The 16,757-nt window shown below is 35.2% G+C and overlaps 3 protein-coding genes across 3 annotated transcripts; 1 reads left to right on the top strand and 2 right to left on the bottom strand.

The window, feature by feature from the left end:
- The first annotated feature begins 559 nt into the window (after positions 1-559).
- Positions 560-1,866, top strand: LOC148550270 (uncharacterized). Its single transcript, XM_088492607.1, has 5 exons — positions 560-658; positions 740-955; positions 1,054-1,146; positions 1,222-1,323; positions 1,432-1,866. The coding sequence occupies exons 1-5, from the start codon at positions 560-562 to the stop codon at positions 1,864-1,866; spliced, it is 945 nt and encodes a 314-aa protein (XP_088348733.1).
- Positions 1,867-3,539: 1,673 nt separating this feature from the next.
- LOC107608557 (uncharacterized) lies at positions 3,540-4,432 on the bottom strand. Its single transcript, XM_016310320.3, has 2 exons — positions 4,294-4,432; positions 3,540-3,897 (listed from the first exon to the last, which is right to left on the bottom strand). Exons 1-2 carry the CDS (start codon positions 4,385-4,387, stop codon positions 3,695-3,697), a joined length of 297 nt encoding a protein of 98 aa, XP_016165806.1. The 5' UTR covers positions 4,388-4,432; the 3' UTR covers positions 3,540-3,694.
- Positions 4,433-15,163: 10,731 nt separating this feature from the next.
- On the bottom strand, positions 15,164-16,688 carry LOC107610134 (uncharacterized). The gene is made up of 2 exons (XM_016312215.3): positions 16,492-16,688; positions 15,164-16,276 (listed from the first exon to the last, which is right to left on the bottom strand). Exons 1-2 carry the CDS (start codon positions 16,658-16,660, stop codon positions 15,342-15,344), a joined length of 1,104 nt encoding a protein of 367 aa, XP_016167701.2. The 5' UTR covers positions 16,661-16,688; the 3' UTR covers positions 15,164-15,341.
- Between the last annotated feature and the right edge of the window lie 69 nt (positions 16,689-16,757).

Genomic DNA, 16,757 nt, shown 5'->3' with positions numbered 1-16,757 from the left:
GACTCGAAGCTCTTTTGACCCTATGTCGTAAGTGTGGCCGGGCACTATGAAAGTCCCGGATGAGCTCGCCCCCGTAAATATTCACCAGTGAGGGTGATGGATATGGATCATGATTATGATCAAGTTTATGATGAGTATAACTCGAGTTGGGGATGCGCGACAGAGAGACAGTCCAATGGTTAGCTACCAGGACTTGTCGGGTTGGCTTTATAACTGACAGATGATGTCATTAGCCACTAGCGACAGGCATGCATCATATGCATCTATGTGACATTGCTTGGGCGTGCATATCATACTTGGCTTTGCCTATGTGATTAATTGCTAATTGTTCTACTTGCAATAACTGTTTGCTTGTGCTTGCATCTTCCTATTTGTGTTTGCTACTGGGACTCTGTTGGACTGTGGTGATTGGTTGATGGTTGAATTTTTTGGGCCTAGGGCCGTGGTCAAACTGAGTGTGAAGGAAGCTATGAAGCCACCTAACAGAAAAAAGGTCGTACTCAGGTTTAACAGTGCACTGCAACCAGTTGTGGATGAAGCAGGTCTACTGAGCGGCGTTATGGGACTGCTAGGATCTGACTACACCAAATTCCCAATCTGCGAGAGGGACTGGAGAAAGGTTCGCACCAGGGACAAGGTCTATAATGAAATAGTAAAGGTAAAATGTTATTTTTATTTCTTCGTACCATTCCAAACTCATACTTTGAACACTACTCACAGCTTAATTTTAATGTTGCAGGAAATGTTCCATTTTGAAGAAGATAGTAGAGGAATTATAAAGTCTATAATATTCAAAATGCTAGGAAGGGCTTGGAAGGAAACGAGGAACAGATTATACCATCACTTGTATGACCCCGAACTTTCACTTGCAGCAAATATTGAAAACCGCCCAGATGGAATTACTGCGGACCATTGGAGAAAGTTTCTCGATTATCGCAATAGCGAAGAGACACAGGTAATATAGTTTTGTTTCATAACAGACAAAGTCCATTTATGCTTCATTTAGTTCGTCAGAACTAGTGTCTAGTAACTCTTAATTTGATGGCATGACAGGAGAAGTGTAAGAAAAATGCCGAGAATCGATCAAAGCAGCTTTACACCCACACTGGCGGATCGAAAAGCTTGGTAAGGCTCGGAGAAGAAGAGGTAATCTAATTTTGGGAATGTTTTAGAACTATATGTTCCTCTACCTTATTCACTTTGTCGTCATTATTGGTACAGTCGGAACGACAAGGGAGGATAGTTAGTAGAGGAGAGTTGTATCTCTTAACGCACAAAAGAACTAATGGCTCCTATATCCATGATGCAGCTCGCGCTATTGGAGTAAGTAATGTGTTCAATCCTATGTTTTAGTTTTTAAAATTTTATTGGAAGTCTGTGCGGTTAGCGACTAGCTAATAAATGCTCTTAATTTCTTATCTATGTGTGTAGGAAAGAATTGAGGCTATTGAGCAAGGCGATAAATCTTCTAGACTGTTATCCCAGAATGATTCGCTTGCTCAAGCTCTCGGAAAAGAGCGCCCGGGTAGGGTGCGTGGCATGGGGTTGGGGCCGACTTCTAGTCAAGTCTTCGGTATGAATTCCCATCAGCCGAGCAATGGTTTTGAAAGGGAGGAGACCCAAAGGGTGCTGCTTGAACTACAAGTAGAGTTGGCAGCAGAGAAATTGAAAAGGAAGGCAGTGGAGGATGAAGTAGCAGCCGAGAAGACCAAAAGACAGGCGGTGGAGGATGAAGTAGCAGCTGGAAAGGTCAGGATGCAGGCAATGGAGAGTGCTTTGTTATGTCTACTTCAAGGGCAAGGTACGAAGCTGCCATCAGACGTCGCCACATGGATGAGTGCGTTGGATGGACAGAATAGAAAATAGATCTTAGGATTGTGGAACCTTTTCTTCTTTCAGATATACACTTTTATTTTGTTGATTATGCAACTCTTAGTAAGGAGTACACTTTGTTGATATTCGGATAATTATATTAATTAAATTAATGGTTTTGCTATTGTCGTTTACCCTGCAATTTATTTTTCGGGATTTTAAATAATTTAACTTACTAATATTAAGAACGATTAAAAAAAACGAAAAAAAAATGTACATTGAAATAAAAAACAGCGTGGATTGCTAGTGTACAAAATAGTATTTTTGCGGCCATTTAACCAGAAAATAGTGGCGGTTGCGTACTAGCCGTTAGAAATTTGAAAATTCAGGTTAGGAGATAGCGGCGGTTTTAAACCGCTGCCAGTTACATTTCAAAAAACATTGGCCGTTAAACCGCGACGTTTTCAAACCGCCGGTAAATGCATTAGTCTTTAAACCGTGGCCATTAAACGGCGGCGGTTTCAAACCGCCGAACACTTCGTGTCGATCACAGATTTTCAGATCGCGGCGGTTTTAAACCGCCGCTAAACATTGTGACGCTAATCTTGGGTTTTGCGGCGGTTGTGCCAGCAGTTCCTGAGAACTGCCGCAAAATCATATAACCACCCCTTAATAGGCGACGCTTAACAAACCGTTGGAATTCCGTTTCGTGGCGGTTTGAAACCGCCGCAAATTACTCCAGGAACCACCGCTATTTCCCGGTTCCCTTGTAGTGATATATATATATATATAAAAGACAGTCACAAAATCAATTTCTATTAGTATTTGACAAATCTTTTAACAAAAGAGTTACATTATCTTAAAATAATAAAATAATATGAAATAAGATTAGAAATCGTGTTGTCTTTTGTGAAGATGAAAAAATTAAATTGAATCTTCACTCTATTTTATACCTTGTGAAGATTAGTTTAACATTTCACATTAAATCATTACTATTGCAATTAACAAAGACACTAGCATACTTATTAATTTATTTTTTATTTATTAAATGTGTATAATAATAGATTAATAGTACTAAAATATAATTAGTTAAAATAGTAAGTTGCTTATAATATAATTAAAAGATCTTGAGTTTAAGTTTTGGAAATAACAAAAAACTTATGAATTAGATATAATGAAATAACTGATTTTTTATTTTATTTAATTTTGCGTTAAAAAAGAGTGAGACACGCACATATGCGCCCATGTACAAAAACTACACAATGAGTTTAAGAATGATCTTTTTTATTGTTAATTGTTAAATAAATTCGGTGATAAAAATATTTATATTTTTACACATTAAAAAGAAACTTTTTTAACAAATAAAGGTTTGAAAAAAAATGAAATACTTTTATTTTCTCCATAGAGGAGTAATAAGCATGCATCACATAAGTCCGTTTATAACATATACAAATTAAATTTTTTTTTTAAATGAATACATTGAAATTTTAAATGTTATGCATTTTTTATAATTTTTGTAATTGATATACTTTAATATAAATAAAATATCGAGATTAAACATTTCTTATCAAATCCGACCCTAATTAATGTGAGGACTTAGTAAAGTATTGACTACAAACATGATGTTAGTGCATTTTACAGTGAAAAAAATTATATAGTTTATTATCAACTACGAGTTTCTTAATATATGATCGATTATGCATTTATATCAAAGGATTCAAATCATGTATGAATGGCAACAAAAATATGAATTATCATGTTTAAGAGGGCAAGCTTTTGGCACAAACAAAACATTAAATCAATAGAAAATTTTGTTTATAGGCTGATCCTCCTTCAGTTAAATTGGATTATAGATTATTAATTACATATTTTTAGTGACAATTTAGTATTTGCCACCAGCACCACCGGGACCACCACCAGAACTTCCTACATCACCTCCTCCGCTTCCTCCACTTCCACTACTGTAACCACCACCCCAATAATAACCTCCACCATTGCTGTCACCTCCGCCGCCACCATAGCCACCTCCTCCACTTCCGCCGTAGCCGCCACCATAACCTCCACCGTAGCCGTCACCATGATGTCCTGATATGTACACATATTATTACATGATATAAAATCTCACATATAATGTATTTCAAAATAATGTGACTTTGGTAATTATATTAAAAGGAATTGAAATTGATTTTGCAAACTTCAAAGTTATAATTTAGTATGTATAATTAAAGGGTTATGCTACGTGTACATCAAAATTAGTCATCAAAATCAGTCACAGTATAAAATATATAATGAAATACAAATACACATTGAAAATAAATTAAACCACACATGTATTTATATATAAATATATTAGTGGCTAATTTTAGTGGCTGATTTTAGTGTACAAATAGCATTTTTCATAATTAAACTAAAAACGTGTTAAGTAAAAATTACCTAAAATTAAACATGAATTAATTGCTATTTTGAATCAAATTCATATACCTTGCACATCATCTCTAGATGACTTATCAGCAATCACAGCTGAGATGAGAGCCAATCCCAAAAGGCAACACAAGAGAACTGATTTGAGCCTCATTTTTGTTTTTCTTTTTTTTTTTTTTTAGTGGACACTGTAATTTCTTGAGAAGGATGAAGAAAAAGGATGCTTCCACACCCATATATATAGCGGTAAAAAAAAACACTAGAAATTTTGAATGTGAAAGAATTAGTGGGAATGTGGGACCCACCTAACTATTTACATAAATACGAGTAATAAAAACTTTCTCTTTTAATTGCGAGAATCCTGGCATTTTTTCTCCTCATTCTCAGATTTGACTTTTGGTTGGAAATTTTTCGCATTTAGTACCATTTTTCTTTTTGGTCCAGTGGTTATACTTATACAAGAATTGAAAATTTGAATCTTATATAATTTTTTATTTATCAGATTAAAAATATCATAAAAATAAAAAATTTATACATATATTTTTTATAATTATATATATATTTATTATATCTAATATTATTTAATTATTTTAATAATAATAAATTAATACAAAATAAAGTAATTTTAATTGAACAATTTTAAATTAATTTTTTATTATTTCCTAAATATTTTTGTAAACCATTATTATTACTCTACTATCGTAATTAACTGTTGCTTTCTAAATATTCCTCTAATTAAATTAGAAGGTGATCTATTATTGAAGTTATAAGAACTAATATATTAATATGCATTAATGAGTCTATTAATCTAATTTTTTTATAAATTAAATATGCATAATAATAACAAAATTGAGATTTGTTAAAATCGTAAATATGTTATATTAAAATCAAGACGTCACGAGTTTAATTCTTAGAATTAATAAAATAATTATGAAAGAAATTTTAATAAAAAAAATGTGTATACTAACTAATAACTATCTTCCGCATCCATATCCCTATTATATAATACTAGTGTAGTATTTATTGATTTATTTTCTTATTTATTAAATATGTATAAAAATAATAAAAGTGAAATTAGTTGAAATGATAAGTAGTTTATAACTTAATTAAAAGATTTTGTGTTCAAGTCTTAAAAATTAAAAAAAATTATAAATTATATATAATAAAAATTATTTTAGAAAAGAAAGTTCTACGTCAACCTTTTCATATTTCTATTATATATAGAGTATAAAAATATAAATGTAAAAGTATATAGAATTTATCAAGTACAAGTTGCTTCGTACTATAATTATATATTAATGTATTAATAGACACTAACATATTTATATATTAATCTATATTTTAATAAATTAAATATAAAAAATAACAAATTTAATTTTAATTAAGATTATAAATATATTATTATACTAAAATTAAAAGGCTATATATTCATATGTTCGAGTTAATAAAATATTTTTTTACAGATTATTTATGATAAACAACATCTAAAAAAATTATATATCAATTTTCTTTTATATACCTAGTAGAAGCAAATATTAAAAAGAGGAGTGCTAGGTGGTCAGTAATTTTTGTGTTTTGTAACCATCAATTGGTCATCAATAGTCTTTTTAATAGTGTGAGATTACATCTAATGGTGGGAGATCACTCACTTTTCTTTTGATGGTTAAGTGCTGGCCACAAAACACAAAAGTTGCTGCCCCCTAAACTTTTCCTATTAGGAACTAGCTAACACTACTGTTTTATCTTAACTTTAAAAAGTGCCACTAGGGTTTTGAGTGTTCTGCTATGATTTTGGAGTTAATCCTAATTTTTAAATATGTGAGTTGTTAATGTTTTATCTGATAGTCTCTAAACAGATGAATAATCACGCTGAACTTGTTAATCAGCTACAGAGAAGGTTACTGGAAAAAGAGAGGGATATTATTGGATTTGAAGACGCTGACATACAAACTGGAATTCATAAATGATCTCGTAGTCTCGTTAGAAGGGTGTTGGCGAGCAAGCTCTTTAGCTCATGAACTATGGAATCGGCATTATTGTATGCTATATATGGGGTCAACAGGTAAGACTTAAAGTGCAAAACTACGGAGGCAACATTTTTCAATTCTACTTTAATAATGAGGTGGATGTAATTAGAATTGAGATGGGGCACCATGGCTCTTTAAAAACTTCATTATCAACATAAGGAGATTGAAGATTGGAGAAAATGTGGAAGATAAAGACTTTGCTAATGTCCCGATCTAGATCCAATCCCTACAAGAAAAATGTTGAGTACCGTCGGATTTATAGTTGGAATTACCGTCGCAAAGTAGCAGTGGATTTACCGATGGAAAGAAAGAGAAATTCGTCGCCATAAAAAGTTACCGTCGGAATGGATTTTCCGCCGTTACCATCGAATTTTTCAGCCGTATAATCCGTCAGTATAATGGTTTAGTGAAATGCGTCGTTTTGATGATTTACTGTCGAAAAAATCCGACAATAAAGGTGGCTTAAAATTTAAATGCGAAACTCCTCTCTCTCACTTGTTTGAACCCTCTCTCTCTCTCTCTTCTTTCCCTCTCTTCGGGTGTGCTCTCTCCATCGCCGTCAAGAACTCACCATCGCCAATGCCGGTGGCACGTCGGAACGTCATCGTCATCTCTGTCACCTATTTTTTGCATATGATTCTATTTTATTCAGTAGAGCTACTGAAGATGACTGTCATAATTTAATGAACATTCTAAACACTTACTCATTAATTAGCAGTCAAGTCATCAACTTAGATAAATCTTCGGTATTTTTCAGTCACAACTCTCCGACAATGGTAACAGATCCTTTGGCTGTAATCCTTCAAGTGCCTCATGTAGGAAATCAAGACAAGTATCTAGGTTTGCCATCAGTGATTCCTAGGTATAAGAAAGCTACATTTACCTATATTAAAGACAAGGTTTCTAATAAACTTCAACAGTGGAAACGATCTCTATTATCGGCGAGTGGGCGGGAGGTACTTATCAAAGTAGTGGCAACATCAATACCTATCTATACACTCAGTTATTTTAAGCTTCCAGAGACTCTCATGGAAGAAATTCACAGAATGATCATCCGATTTTGGTGAGGCCAACGGGATGCGAAAAGAAGAATGCAATGGATAAGATGAAATATAGTATGCAGACCAAAGAACCAAGGATGTCTGAACTTCAAAGATCTCACAGCCTTCAATTTAGCTATGTTAGGAAAGTAAGGTTGACGGCTACAAACAAGAACAAACTCCCTAGTGCACGAAGTTTACAAAAGCAAATATTTTAAGTATTCTGATTTTTAAGAGCAGAGATTGAAAATAATCCCTCTTGAGGATGGAGGAGCTTATTAGAAGGCAGGAAGGTAGTCGAAAAAGGAGTTAAATGGAGGATTGGGGATGGGCAATCAGTACGTATCCTAGAAGACTCTTGGATTAAAAATTTTCCATCCTTGGTAACTTAGATAATTCCTTATAGTGTGACTCTCAATTAATTTGGGTTAACTAGCTCCAAACACAAAATAGATAATGGAACCAACAACTTATCACAAAACATCAATTTAGTCTCAATCCAGACATTATTCAAGCAATTTCGCAAACAAAAATTGTTGAAGGAGATGATTCGGTTACCTGGTCATAAGAAAAAAAGGGTAACTATACCGTTGCTTTAGGTTATACACTAGCTCATCAATTCTACCATCTGCCTCTTTATCTACTGCCGATTCAGTGCGAATAGAAAAGGATATGGATCTCCATTTGGAACCCAGAATGTTAGCCGAATATTAGGGTCTTCTTATAGAAGGTGGTGTACAATGAAATCCTAGTGAGTAAAAAGCTAAATGAAAGAATTCATTCTAACTCCCCTATTTGCAGAAGATGTCTTGCTGTAGAGGAGTCAATCCTCTATTGCTTGGTTTTCTGTAAGCAATCTTGGGCAATTTGGACCAATGCTTGAATTGAAGTTCCCGATTCGCAACAAATTCTAGAAGCATGGAAATGGTGGATGGAATTAGTCGTGAAGATGAAAAGAAGTAGAAATAAAACCCAAAAATTGAGAGGAGCAACAAACATACTTTGAGAGATTTGGAAGGCACGCAGCAAGTTTGTTTTTGAAGGTAAAACTTTTGAGGAACAACACATATTGGACATAGCAAGGAGTAACATGGCTGATTTCTTCGCCAGCTACAGGTCATAGTTGAAGAAGATGAAAACCTTCCCTGAACACCTTTAATTTTCTTATTTTCTTTTCTTTGTTTCGTTTGGTTTATTTTAGACATGTCTTTTGTTGGAAAGCCTAAATTTGGCCGTGTATATGGTCTAGCATAGACCCAAACTCTTCTATTTCATTAATGAAATCTTAACTTTGATAAAAATTAAAAAAGAAGAAGCAGATATTAAATCACGTAGGAATGGCAACAAAAATATGAATTATTAAGTTTGAAAGGCAAGCTTTGGACACATAATCTCTTCCTCTTTTTTTGTTTTTATTGTCACCACCACTTCCATAATCTCTTTCACCACTGTTATTACTATCGCTTTTATTGTTGTTGGCCACCGCCGAACACTCTCTAGTCATCGCCTTTGGCTATCTACCGTCGATCTTTTTAAAGAAGCAGAGTACATTGGAGTACATGATGTCTGAAAGCACCCTTTTCTTCGAAAGTGCGTCTATGGGTTCTAAAGAAAAAGAATATCAGATGAATCGAATCACTAAAAAAGTTAAACAACACGAGGAGATTGATCCAAACATACATAGTAGAACCATGGATATTTTGACTGAAGAAGTTTCATCGGCTCATACAAACAAGGCTGCCTCATATAAGGATATGCTTCTAACACCTTCTGAGTCATCTAAGAATGCGATTTCGGATTCTTTGGATGATGTACGTCAAGAGGACTCAAATCCAAAAGATAGGTGGTATAAAGAAGATGGAAACGTAATGAGGAAAACCGTACCGTTTGATTCTTGCCCTATCATTCCAGTCTCCAGGAAAGAATTTAATGAATGATGTAAACCTTGGCATGCATCCCTCATCGTTAAAGTCCTGGAAAAAAGGATCAGCTTGGGTTTCATGGAGTAAAGATTAAATAGAGACTGGGCAACAAAAGGTAAGCTCATTGTTATTGACATGGACTGTGACTACTTTTTTGTTCATTTTTCATATGAAGAGGACTACAACCATCCACTTATGGAAGGACCATGGATAATTGATGAAAATTACCTTATTGTTCAAAGATAGAGACCCTTATTTCTCACATAAGAACAAAATGTCAAAAAAATTACAGTTTGGATTAGGATTCCAAATCTACCTATTAAGCTATATAACCACCATTTTTCTGGCTGGTGGGATCAACTATTGGGAGTATGTTAAAGATCGATAAGGCCACATTTATTCACTTTCGAGGGCGGTTTGCCAGAATCTATGTGAAAATAGACCTATCTAAAAAACTTGTTCCTAGAATCTTGGTGCTTGGAATGATGCTCAACATTGAGTACGAATGGTTGCATCTCATCTACTTCACTTGTGGTAAATATGGGAATCGATCGGAGCTGTGTGGTGAGGGTGTTGTTGGAGAAAGTGATCCGGGGATAAAAGTTGCCACAGGTGGTCTGACGATATCAAAGTTGTCCCAGAATTCCGTCGATAATCATGATCAAGGAATTGGTAAGGAAAGTCCTAACGGGTAGTAAAATCCTCGGCCAAATCAGGAACCCCTCAAACTTCGGGCCGTGGATCATGGTTAGATGGCAGGTGAGAAGGAAGCACGAAAAGATTACGCCAAATCACAAGAGATCTCTTCATGGGAAAGAATCTCCAATGCTTAAGGAAGGAAATAATTCAGATATGGTCAAGAACACACTTTAGTGGCTCTAGGTTCGTTATCCTTAACGAGAAAACCCAAGATGTTGCCACCACGATTTTTATGCATAAAGATCCCTATCTTCACAAACCATGTATATTAGGCCTCCTAAACCTCAAGCCATAAGGAGATCCAACCCCTTAATCAGATCCAGAAAAAATTATAAAACCAGGAGTTGGGAAAAAACCTACAAGGCTTGAAAAAGAATGTCTCAATAAAAATTGGGTCTTCTAAGCCCAATAAAACCTCTAAAGCTAAACAAAAGGCCATCACAATGGCCCTAGAATCTCTAACTGCCGCCCTTCCTTTGGCTAAGACCGAGAGCATGTGTTTAAGGAATTCTGATGTGGTAGCAATGGAGTTAATCATGCTTGAGGAGATGAGAAAGCTGCAACACAAACATAATGAAGCTTATGAAGCGTCAAAGCTTGACAATTCATTTCTAGAGAACTATATGGTGAAGAATCAATTTTTAATCCAAGTTATGGGACACAACCTTGTGGCCTCAACTTCAGGTTCGTGTTAGAGCCCACGGTTATCTCCGGATAAAACTCCAGATACCTCTGAAAATGTTAGTGACACCAACCATAACAAAAAAAGTCTTTCTATTTATCAGAATGTGACTGGCAATAGGGGCCTGGCCCCGAAAGAACAATGTTAGGGTCTTTAGTGACCACCTCTTTCTTTTCCATTGTTATGATGAATTTAGTCGCTTGAAATTGTTGTGGTGCTGGAGCTAGAAATTTTCCTTCCTTTATCAAGGATCTAACAATAGAATATAATTCAAGCTTTCTGATTTTTTTTGGAAATACATATTAATGGGTCTAGAGGCAGAGTTGTGAGAGATAAATTGGGGTTTGATAACTATTTCATTGAAGAATCTAGGGGGTAAGCAGGTGGTATCTAATGTCTTTGACAATTAAACATCTAGAAAGTGGAAGTCCTTCATCATAACTAGTATTTTATTCATATGAAAGTGGAGTGTAATGGAGCTCCTCCCTGAATTCTCACAGCTATCTACAAATACCCACAGAGAGTACAACGAAAATTCTTTAGGATAAAATATGTGAAGTGTGTGCAGAAACAAGCCTCCTTTGGTGCTTAATTGGTTATTTCAACGCTTTCCTTCATAATGATGATCATAGAGGGGGCGCTATTTTGCATTGACTTCCAAAGGTGTGTTACTGGCTGTGGTATCATTGATTTAGGCTTCTCAGGCTGGCCTTTTACTAGGAAAAGGGCCAACCTGGCTAAAAGGCTGGATAGAAGGTTAAGCAATTTATATTGACAAATTCTTTTTCTAGAAGCCAGAATTAAGCACCTCCCCAGTTTTAAATCTGACCATTTTTCACTATGGCTGCAACTCTGCCCTACTCTCTCCCCCAATAGAAGAAGACACCCCTTTAGATTTCTTGTAGCTTGGATGGACCATCCAGATTTCAATAATTTGGTAACAACTATTAGAGATATAATCATTAATATTGTCTTCTCCCATCAACTTAAACTTTTGGGATTAGTGGTTTCATAACATAGTATTATAGCTCTATGTCCCAAAGGTTAAGAGTTCGATCCTTGGTGGACCCCACAAGTGAAAAAATAGCATAAGACAAATAAAAGACAAAAGAAGGCCTATGCAAAATCAAACAAACCCAAAAGAGGCTCTTATTTGAGGGGGAGTATTAGAGATATAACCATCAGTTTAACTTTTGGGATGAGTGATTTCATAATAACAACTACCTAGAAGATGGGAGATTCATGGACAATGGGTATCTTAGACTTCCAGAACTCTCTCAAGACATGGAATGAAAATATTTTTTTGTCACATCTTCAAGAAGAAAAGTACTATTATCAGAAGACTCCAAGGAATTCAAAATAGCCTTAACCACAATGGAAACAAGTTCCTGGAGAAGCTTCAAGTTGACCTCTGGAAGAAATACAAAAAGATACTTTACCAAAAAGAAATTTTTTGGTTCCAAAAATCAAGGTGCAAGTGGATTAAATTTGGGGACCGCAACACTAAATACTTCCATGACACTACTAAGGCAAGGCGTAGAAGGAACAACATTGATACCCTTCAAGATGATGACGGAAATTGGATATCCAACACAACCGACTTGAAAAAATTGGCCACAGATTTTTATTCTAAATTTTATTCTAATAATCTGTCAAATATTCCATTTATTCTTAGTAACTCTTTTCCTCCTTTAAATGATAATGACTTCTTTTTCTTGGGTTGCAGGGTATCTCCTCAAGAAATAAAGGAGTCTGTTTATGATATTGGCAGCTTGAAAACACTTGGAAAGGATGGTATTCAAGTTATTTTCTATCAAAATAAATGAGATGTAGTAGGAGCTGATCTATGTCGTTTGGTTGAGAATATTATTTTACTTCCAGCCGAGATGAAAGATATAAATGATACTCCCATAACTTTAATTCCTAAGGTGGAAGTGGTCATTAATATTAAACAAATGCGCCCTATTAGTTTGTTTAGCATTAGTTACAAGGTTGTTACAAAGATTTTAGTGAAAAAGTTTCGAAAAGTGATGGAAAAATTTGTTCAACCCACTCAATGTAGTTTTGTGCTTGGAAGACATAGTTCAGTCAACATCATCATATTGTCTAGACTCTCACGCCAGATGGTAGCTTTAGTCTAAAATTTGCTTACCAGGCGATTGCCCATAATTCTCCTAACCCGAATCAGATTTTTAAACTTGCATGGAACTGGAAGGACCTGAGAGGATTTGTACCTTCATTTGGTTGGTAGCAAACAATGCTATCCTTACGAGTTCAGAGAGGAAAAGACAGCATTTATCTACGGTTGCTAATTGTACTAGGTACAATAATGATGACGAGACAACCGAGCACACCCTTTGGAATTGTCCTTTTGCTCGGATTGTTTGGAATTACTTTATCCCCCAAGAGTTTTGTAACATGTTTTTCCAATCCAACTTTCGTGACTGGCTTATCCTAAACTTGTCTAAGAAAAATGATTTGTCTATTCTATTCGGAGTGATCTTATCATCCCTGAAGTTCTTTAGAAACAAATATATTTTTGAAGGAAAGATTACCTCTCTGAAAAAAGATAGTGAGGCTATTAAGGCTCAATATCATGGCATTCAAAGAGCTCTGAATACGAAGATATATCCCAAGCTTTGCAAGAAGAACTACGACCGGTTGATCAGATGATTCTCTCCCCCTGAGAATGGTATCAAAATTAACGTGGATGGGTCCTTTCATTCCCATAATAATAGTGTGGTATGTGGTGGAATATTTTGAGACCATCTTAAAAGGTTTGTCAAAAACTTTAGTGTAATTTGGGGAGCTGGTCGATCATGCATGCAAAACTGTGGGGCATGGTTAAGGGATTTTAAATTGTCGTCGCCAATAACATGCAGCATGTCATTGTTGAGTTTGATTCTTTAATGGCCATCAATATGATTAGGAAAAGCGTTCTAGCTAGCCACCCCTGCGCACCCTTGGTGGATAAAGTCATGATGCACGCTAGGCGTATTCAACAAGTGGCTTGGAACCATACTCTTCACAAAGCGAACACTGTTGCGGATATTCTAGCCAAGAAAGGACAATACCTTGTTCTTGGACTTCACTTATTTGATATAGCCACTCCAAACATCTTTCTAGTTATGTATTTCAATTATAATGGCTCTCCAAATATAAAGAAAGTTAGGTAGTTTTTTCTGTTTTTATTGTGTTTTATTTTTTGGGATCTCTAACATCTTTTTTTCTATCCAAAAAAACACACAAAAAAAATGCTAAAAGAATCTTAAAAATACTAGCAATTGAGGTAAAAAAATTTTACAAAGCTTTCCGCTTTTATACATTTTCTATACAATAATAGATGCTTTAGAAACTTGAAAAAATTTGAATTTTTTACAAATTTTTTACATTCTAAAATGTAGCCTTAAATACTTGTGAATTAAATTTATATAAAAAATAGTTAAAATTATAATTAACTAAGAGAGAGAAAATTAGTTTACGAGCGGTCTTAGGATCTATTTAAAAAGCTTCAAAAACTATTTTTTGAATTTTTGACTTGTAAAAAGTAGTAACATTAATATCTAATACTATTTTTAAAGCCAAATTATAACTTTTTAAAAAATTATTTAAATACTTATAAAAAATTAAAAAATATTTTTTTTATAATAAAAAAATTTTATCGTATTTTTTTAAAAATAAATACTTTTAAAACTAAAAATCAAATACAAAATAATTTATTTTTAAATTATTTTTAATATAAATATTTATTATTTAAATTATTTTTTTTAAAAATCTTAATTAAACTATTTATCCAAACTCACCCTTAATCGAAAAATTTAGTAACAAGAGCAGAAGCGGATATATGTGGAGGAGAAACGCTGATTTTAAAAAATATAGTTGAATTAGCTATAATAGTATATTAATAAACTCTTTTGCTGTAAGTATCAATTCTAGAAGCCTTTTATCCTTTTACTTATTAAATTGATTTTTATTTAATCATCAACCTTTTAGTAAAAGAGAAAAAAGGAAGGAACTGGTTTTTCATCATTTTATTTAATTTTCTGTTAAAAAAAGAGACACACATACATACGTATACAAAAACCACAAAATGAGTTTAAGAATAATCTTATTTTTATTGTTAATTATTAAATAAATTCATTGATTAAATATTTATGTTTTTACATACTTAGAAAAAAACTTGAAGAACAAATAAAGATTTAAAAAAAATTGAAATACTTTTTTCTCGAGAGAGTAATAATTAAGCATGCACCACAAAAGTCCGTTTATAACATGTATAAATTAAACTCTTACGTTAATAAATACATACTAAATATATTAAAACTTTAGTTTTATGTATTTTTTATAAAAAAGAAATTTAATTGATAATCTTTATTTTTTTAAAAAGTAAAATATCAAGATTAAACTTTTCTTATAAAATCATATGAAGGTCACCAAAAACTTTTCTTATAAAATCGAATCCTAATTGAGTCTAAACATCATGTTAGTGCGTTTAACTGTGGAAAAATTTATATAATTTATCAATTAGAGTTGCTTAATACTATTATATATTAAATCATGTATGAATAGAAACAAAAATATGATTATTAAGTTTAAGAGGCAAGCTAAGCTTTTGGCACAAACATGAAATAGAAAATTTTTATAGGCTGATCCGCCTTCAGTTACATTGGATTATAGATTATGAATTACATGATTTTAGTGACATTTTAACATTTGCCACCACTATAATGTCCTATTATTATATTCCACCTCCTCCACATTCACTATCACCTCCTCCCCCATAACCTCCTCCACCACCACTTCCGCCGCCACCGCTGTCACTTCCTCCACCACCATAACCACCTCCACTGCTTCCCCCACCGCCACCTCCTCCGCTTCCACTGCCGCCACTGCTTCCCCCACCGCTACTTCCACCGCCGCCACCATAACCACCTCCTCCGCTTCCACCGCCGCCGCTGCTTCCCCCACCACTTCCGCCGTCGCCATAACCACCTCCTCCGCTTCCACCGCCGCCACTGCTTCCCCCGCCACTTCCGCCACTGCTTCCCCCTCCACTTCCGCCGCCACCATAACCACCTCCTCCGCTTCCACCGCCGCCGCTGCTTCCCCCACCACTTCCGCCGCCACCATAACCACCTCCTCCGCTTCCACCGCCACCGCTGCTTCCCCCGGCACTTCCGCCGTCACCATAACCACCTCCTCCGCTTCCACCGCCGCCACTGCTTCCCCCACCACTTCCGCCACTGCTTCCCCCTCCACTTCCACCGCCACCATAACCACCTCCTCCGCTTCCACCACCGCCACTGCTTCCCCCACCACTTCCGCCGCCACCATAACCACCTCCTCCACTTCCACCACTGCCGCTTCCTCCACCGCCGCTTCCGCCACCGTTTCCACCGCCACCATTACCACCTCCGCTTCCTCCACCGCCGCTTCCGCCACCACCATAACCACCTCCTCCGCTTCCGCCACCACCACTTCCACCACCGCCACTTCCGCCACCACCGTAACCACCTCCTCCACTTCCACTGCCACTTCCGCCGCCACTTCCGCCGCCGCCGCCACTTCCACCGCCGCCGCTACTGCCGCCACCACCATCACCTCCACCGCCACAATTGATTGTAAAACCCAAGCATCTTACATTGGGATTATTTAGGTCTTCCATCGTTACAGCTGCATGATAAAATTACGTACATATATTATTACATGATTTAAAATTAAATCTCAAATATAATGTATCTCAAAATAATGTGGCTTTGATAATCATATTTAAAACGAACTGAAATTGATTTGCAAATTTTCAAATGTATAAATTAAACTAAAAACATAACGATTACCTAAAATTAAACATGAATGAATTAATTACTTTTTGGATCAAATTCACATACCTTGGACAGCATCTCTAGATGGCTTATCAGCAATTACAGCTGAGATAAGAACCAATCCCAAAAGGCAACACAAGAGAACTGATTTGAACCTCATTTTTGTTTTTCTTATTTTTAGTGGACACTGTAATTTCTTAAGAAGGATGAAGAAAACGGGTGCTTCCACACCCATATATATAGCAGTAAAAAAAACACTAAAAAACTTCAATATGAAAGAATTAGTGGGACCCACCTAACAATTTATATAAATACGTGTGATGATAACCTTT

This window comes from Arachis ipaensis, chromosome B7 (genome assembly GCF_059453495.1).
Source record: "Arachis ipaensis isolate K30076 ecotype BB chromosome B7, ASM5945349v1, whole genome shotgun sequence".
NCBI classification, from domain to species: Eukaryota; Viridiplantae; Streptophyta; class Magnoliopsida; order Fabales; family Fabaceae; genus Arachis; species Arachis ipaensis.
The sequence above is the reverse complement of the archived record's forward strand: the minus strand, read 5'-3'. Positions and strand labels throughout refer to the sequence as shown.

Bases quoted from the DNA above. Each gene is read 5' to 3' on its own strand.
- LOC148550270 (XM_088492607.1), top strand. From the start codon at position 560: ATGGGACTGCTAGGATCTGACTACACCAAATTCCCAATCTGCGAGAGG. The intron at 659-739 runs GTAAAATGTTAT...TTAATGTTGCAG, and splicing joins TCTATAATGAAATAGTAAAG to GAAATGTTCCATTTTGAAGA. The intron at 1,147-1,221 runs GTAATCTAATTT...TTATTGGTACAG, and splicing joins TAAGGCTCGGAGAAGAAGAG to TCGGAACGACAAGGGAGGAT.
- LOC107608557 (XM_016310320.3), bottom strand. From the start codon at position 4,387: ATGAGGCTCAAATCAGTTCTCTTGTGTTGCCTTTTGGGATTGGCTCTC. The intron at 3,898-4,293 runs GTATATGAATTT...TGTACATATCAG, and splicing joins ATCTAGAGATGATGTGCAAG to GACATCATGGTGACGGCTAC.
- LOC107610134 (XM_016312215.3), bottom strand. From the start codon at position 16,660: ATGGGTGTGGAAGCACCCGTTTTCTTCATCCTTCTTAAGAAATTACAG. The intron at 16,277-16,491 runs GTATGTGAATTT...TTTATCATGCAG, and splicing joins ATCTAGAGATGCTGTCCAAG to CTGTAACGATGGAAGACCTA.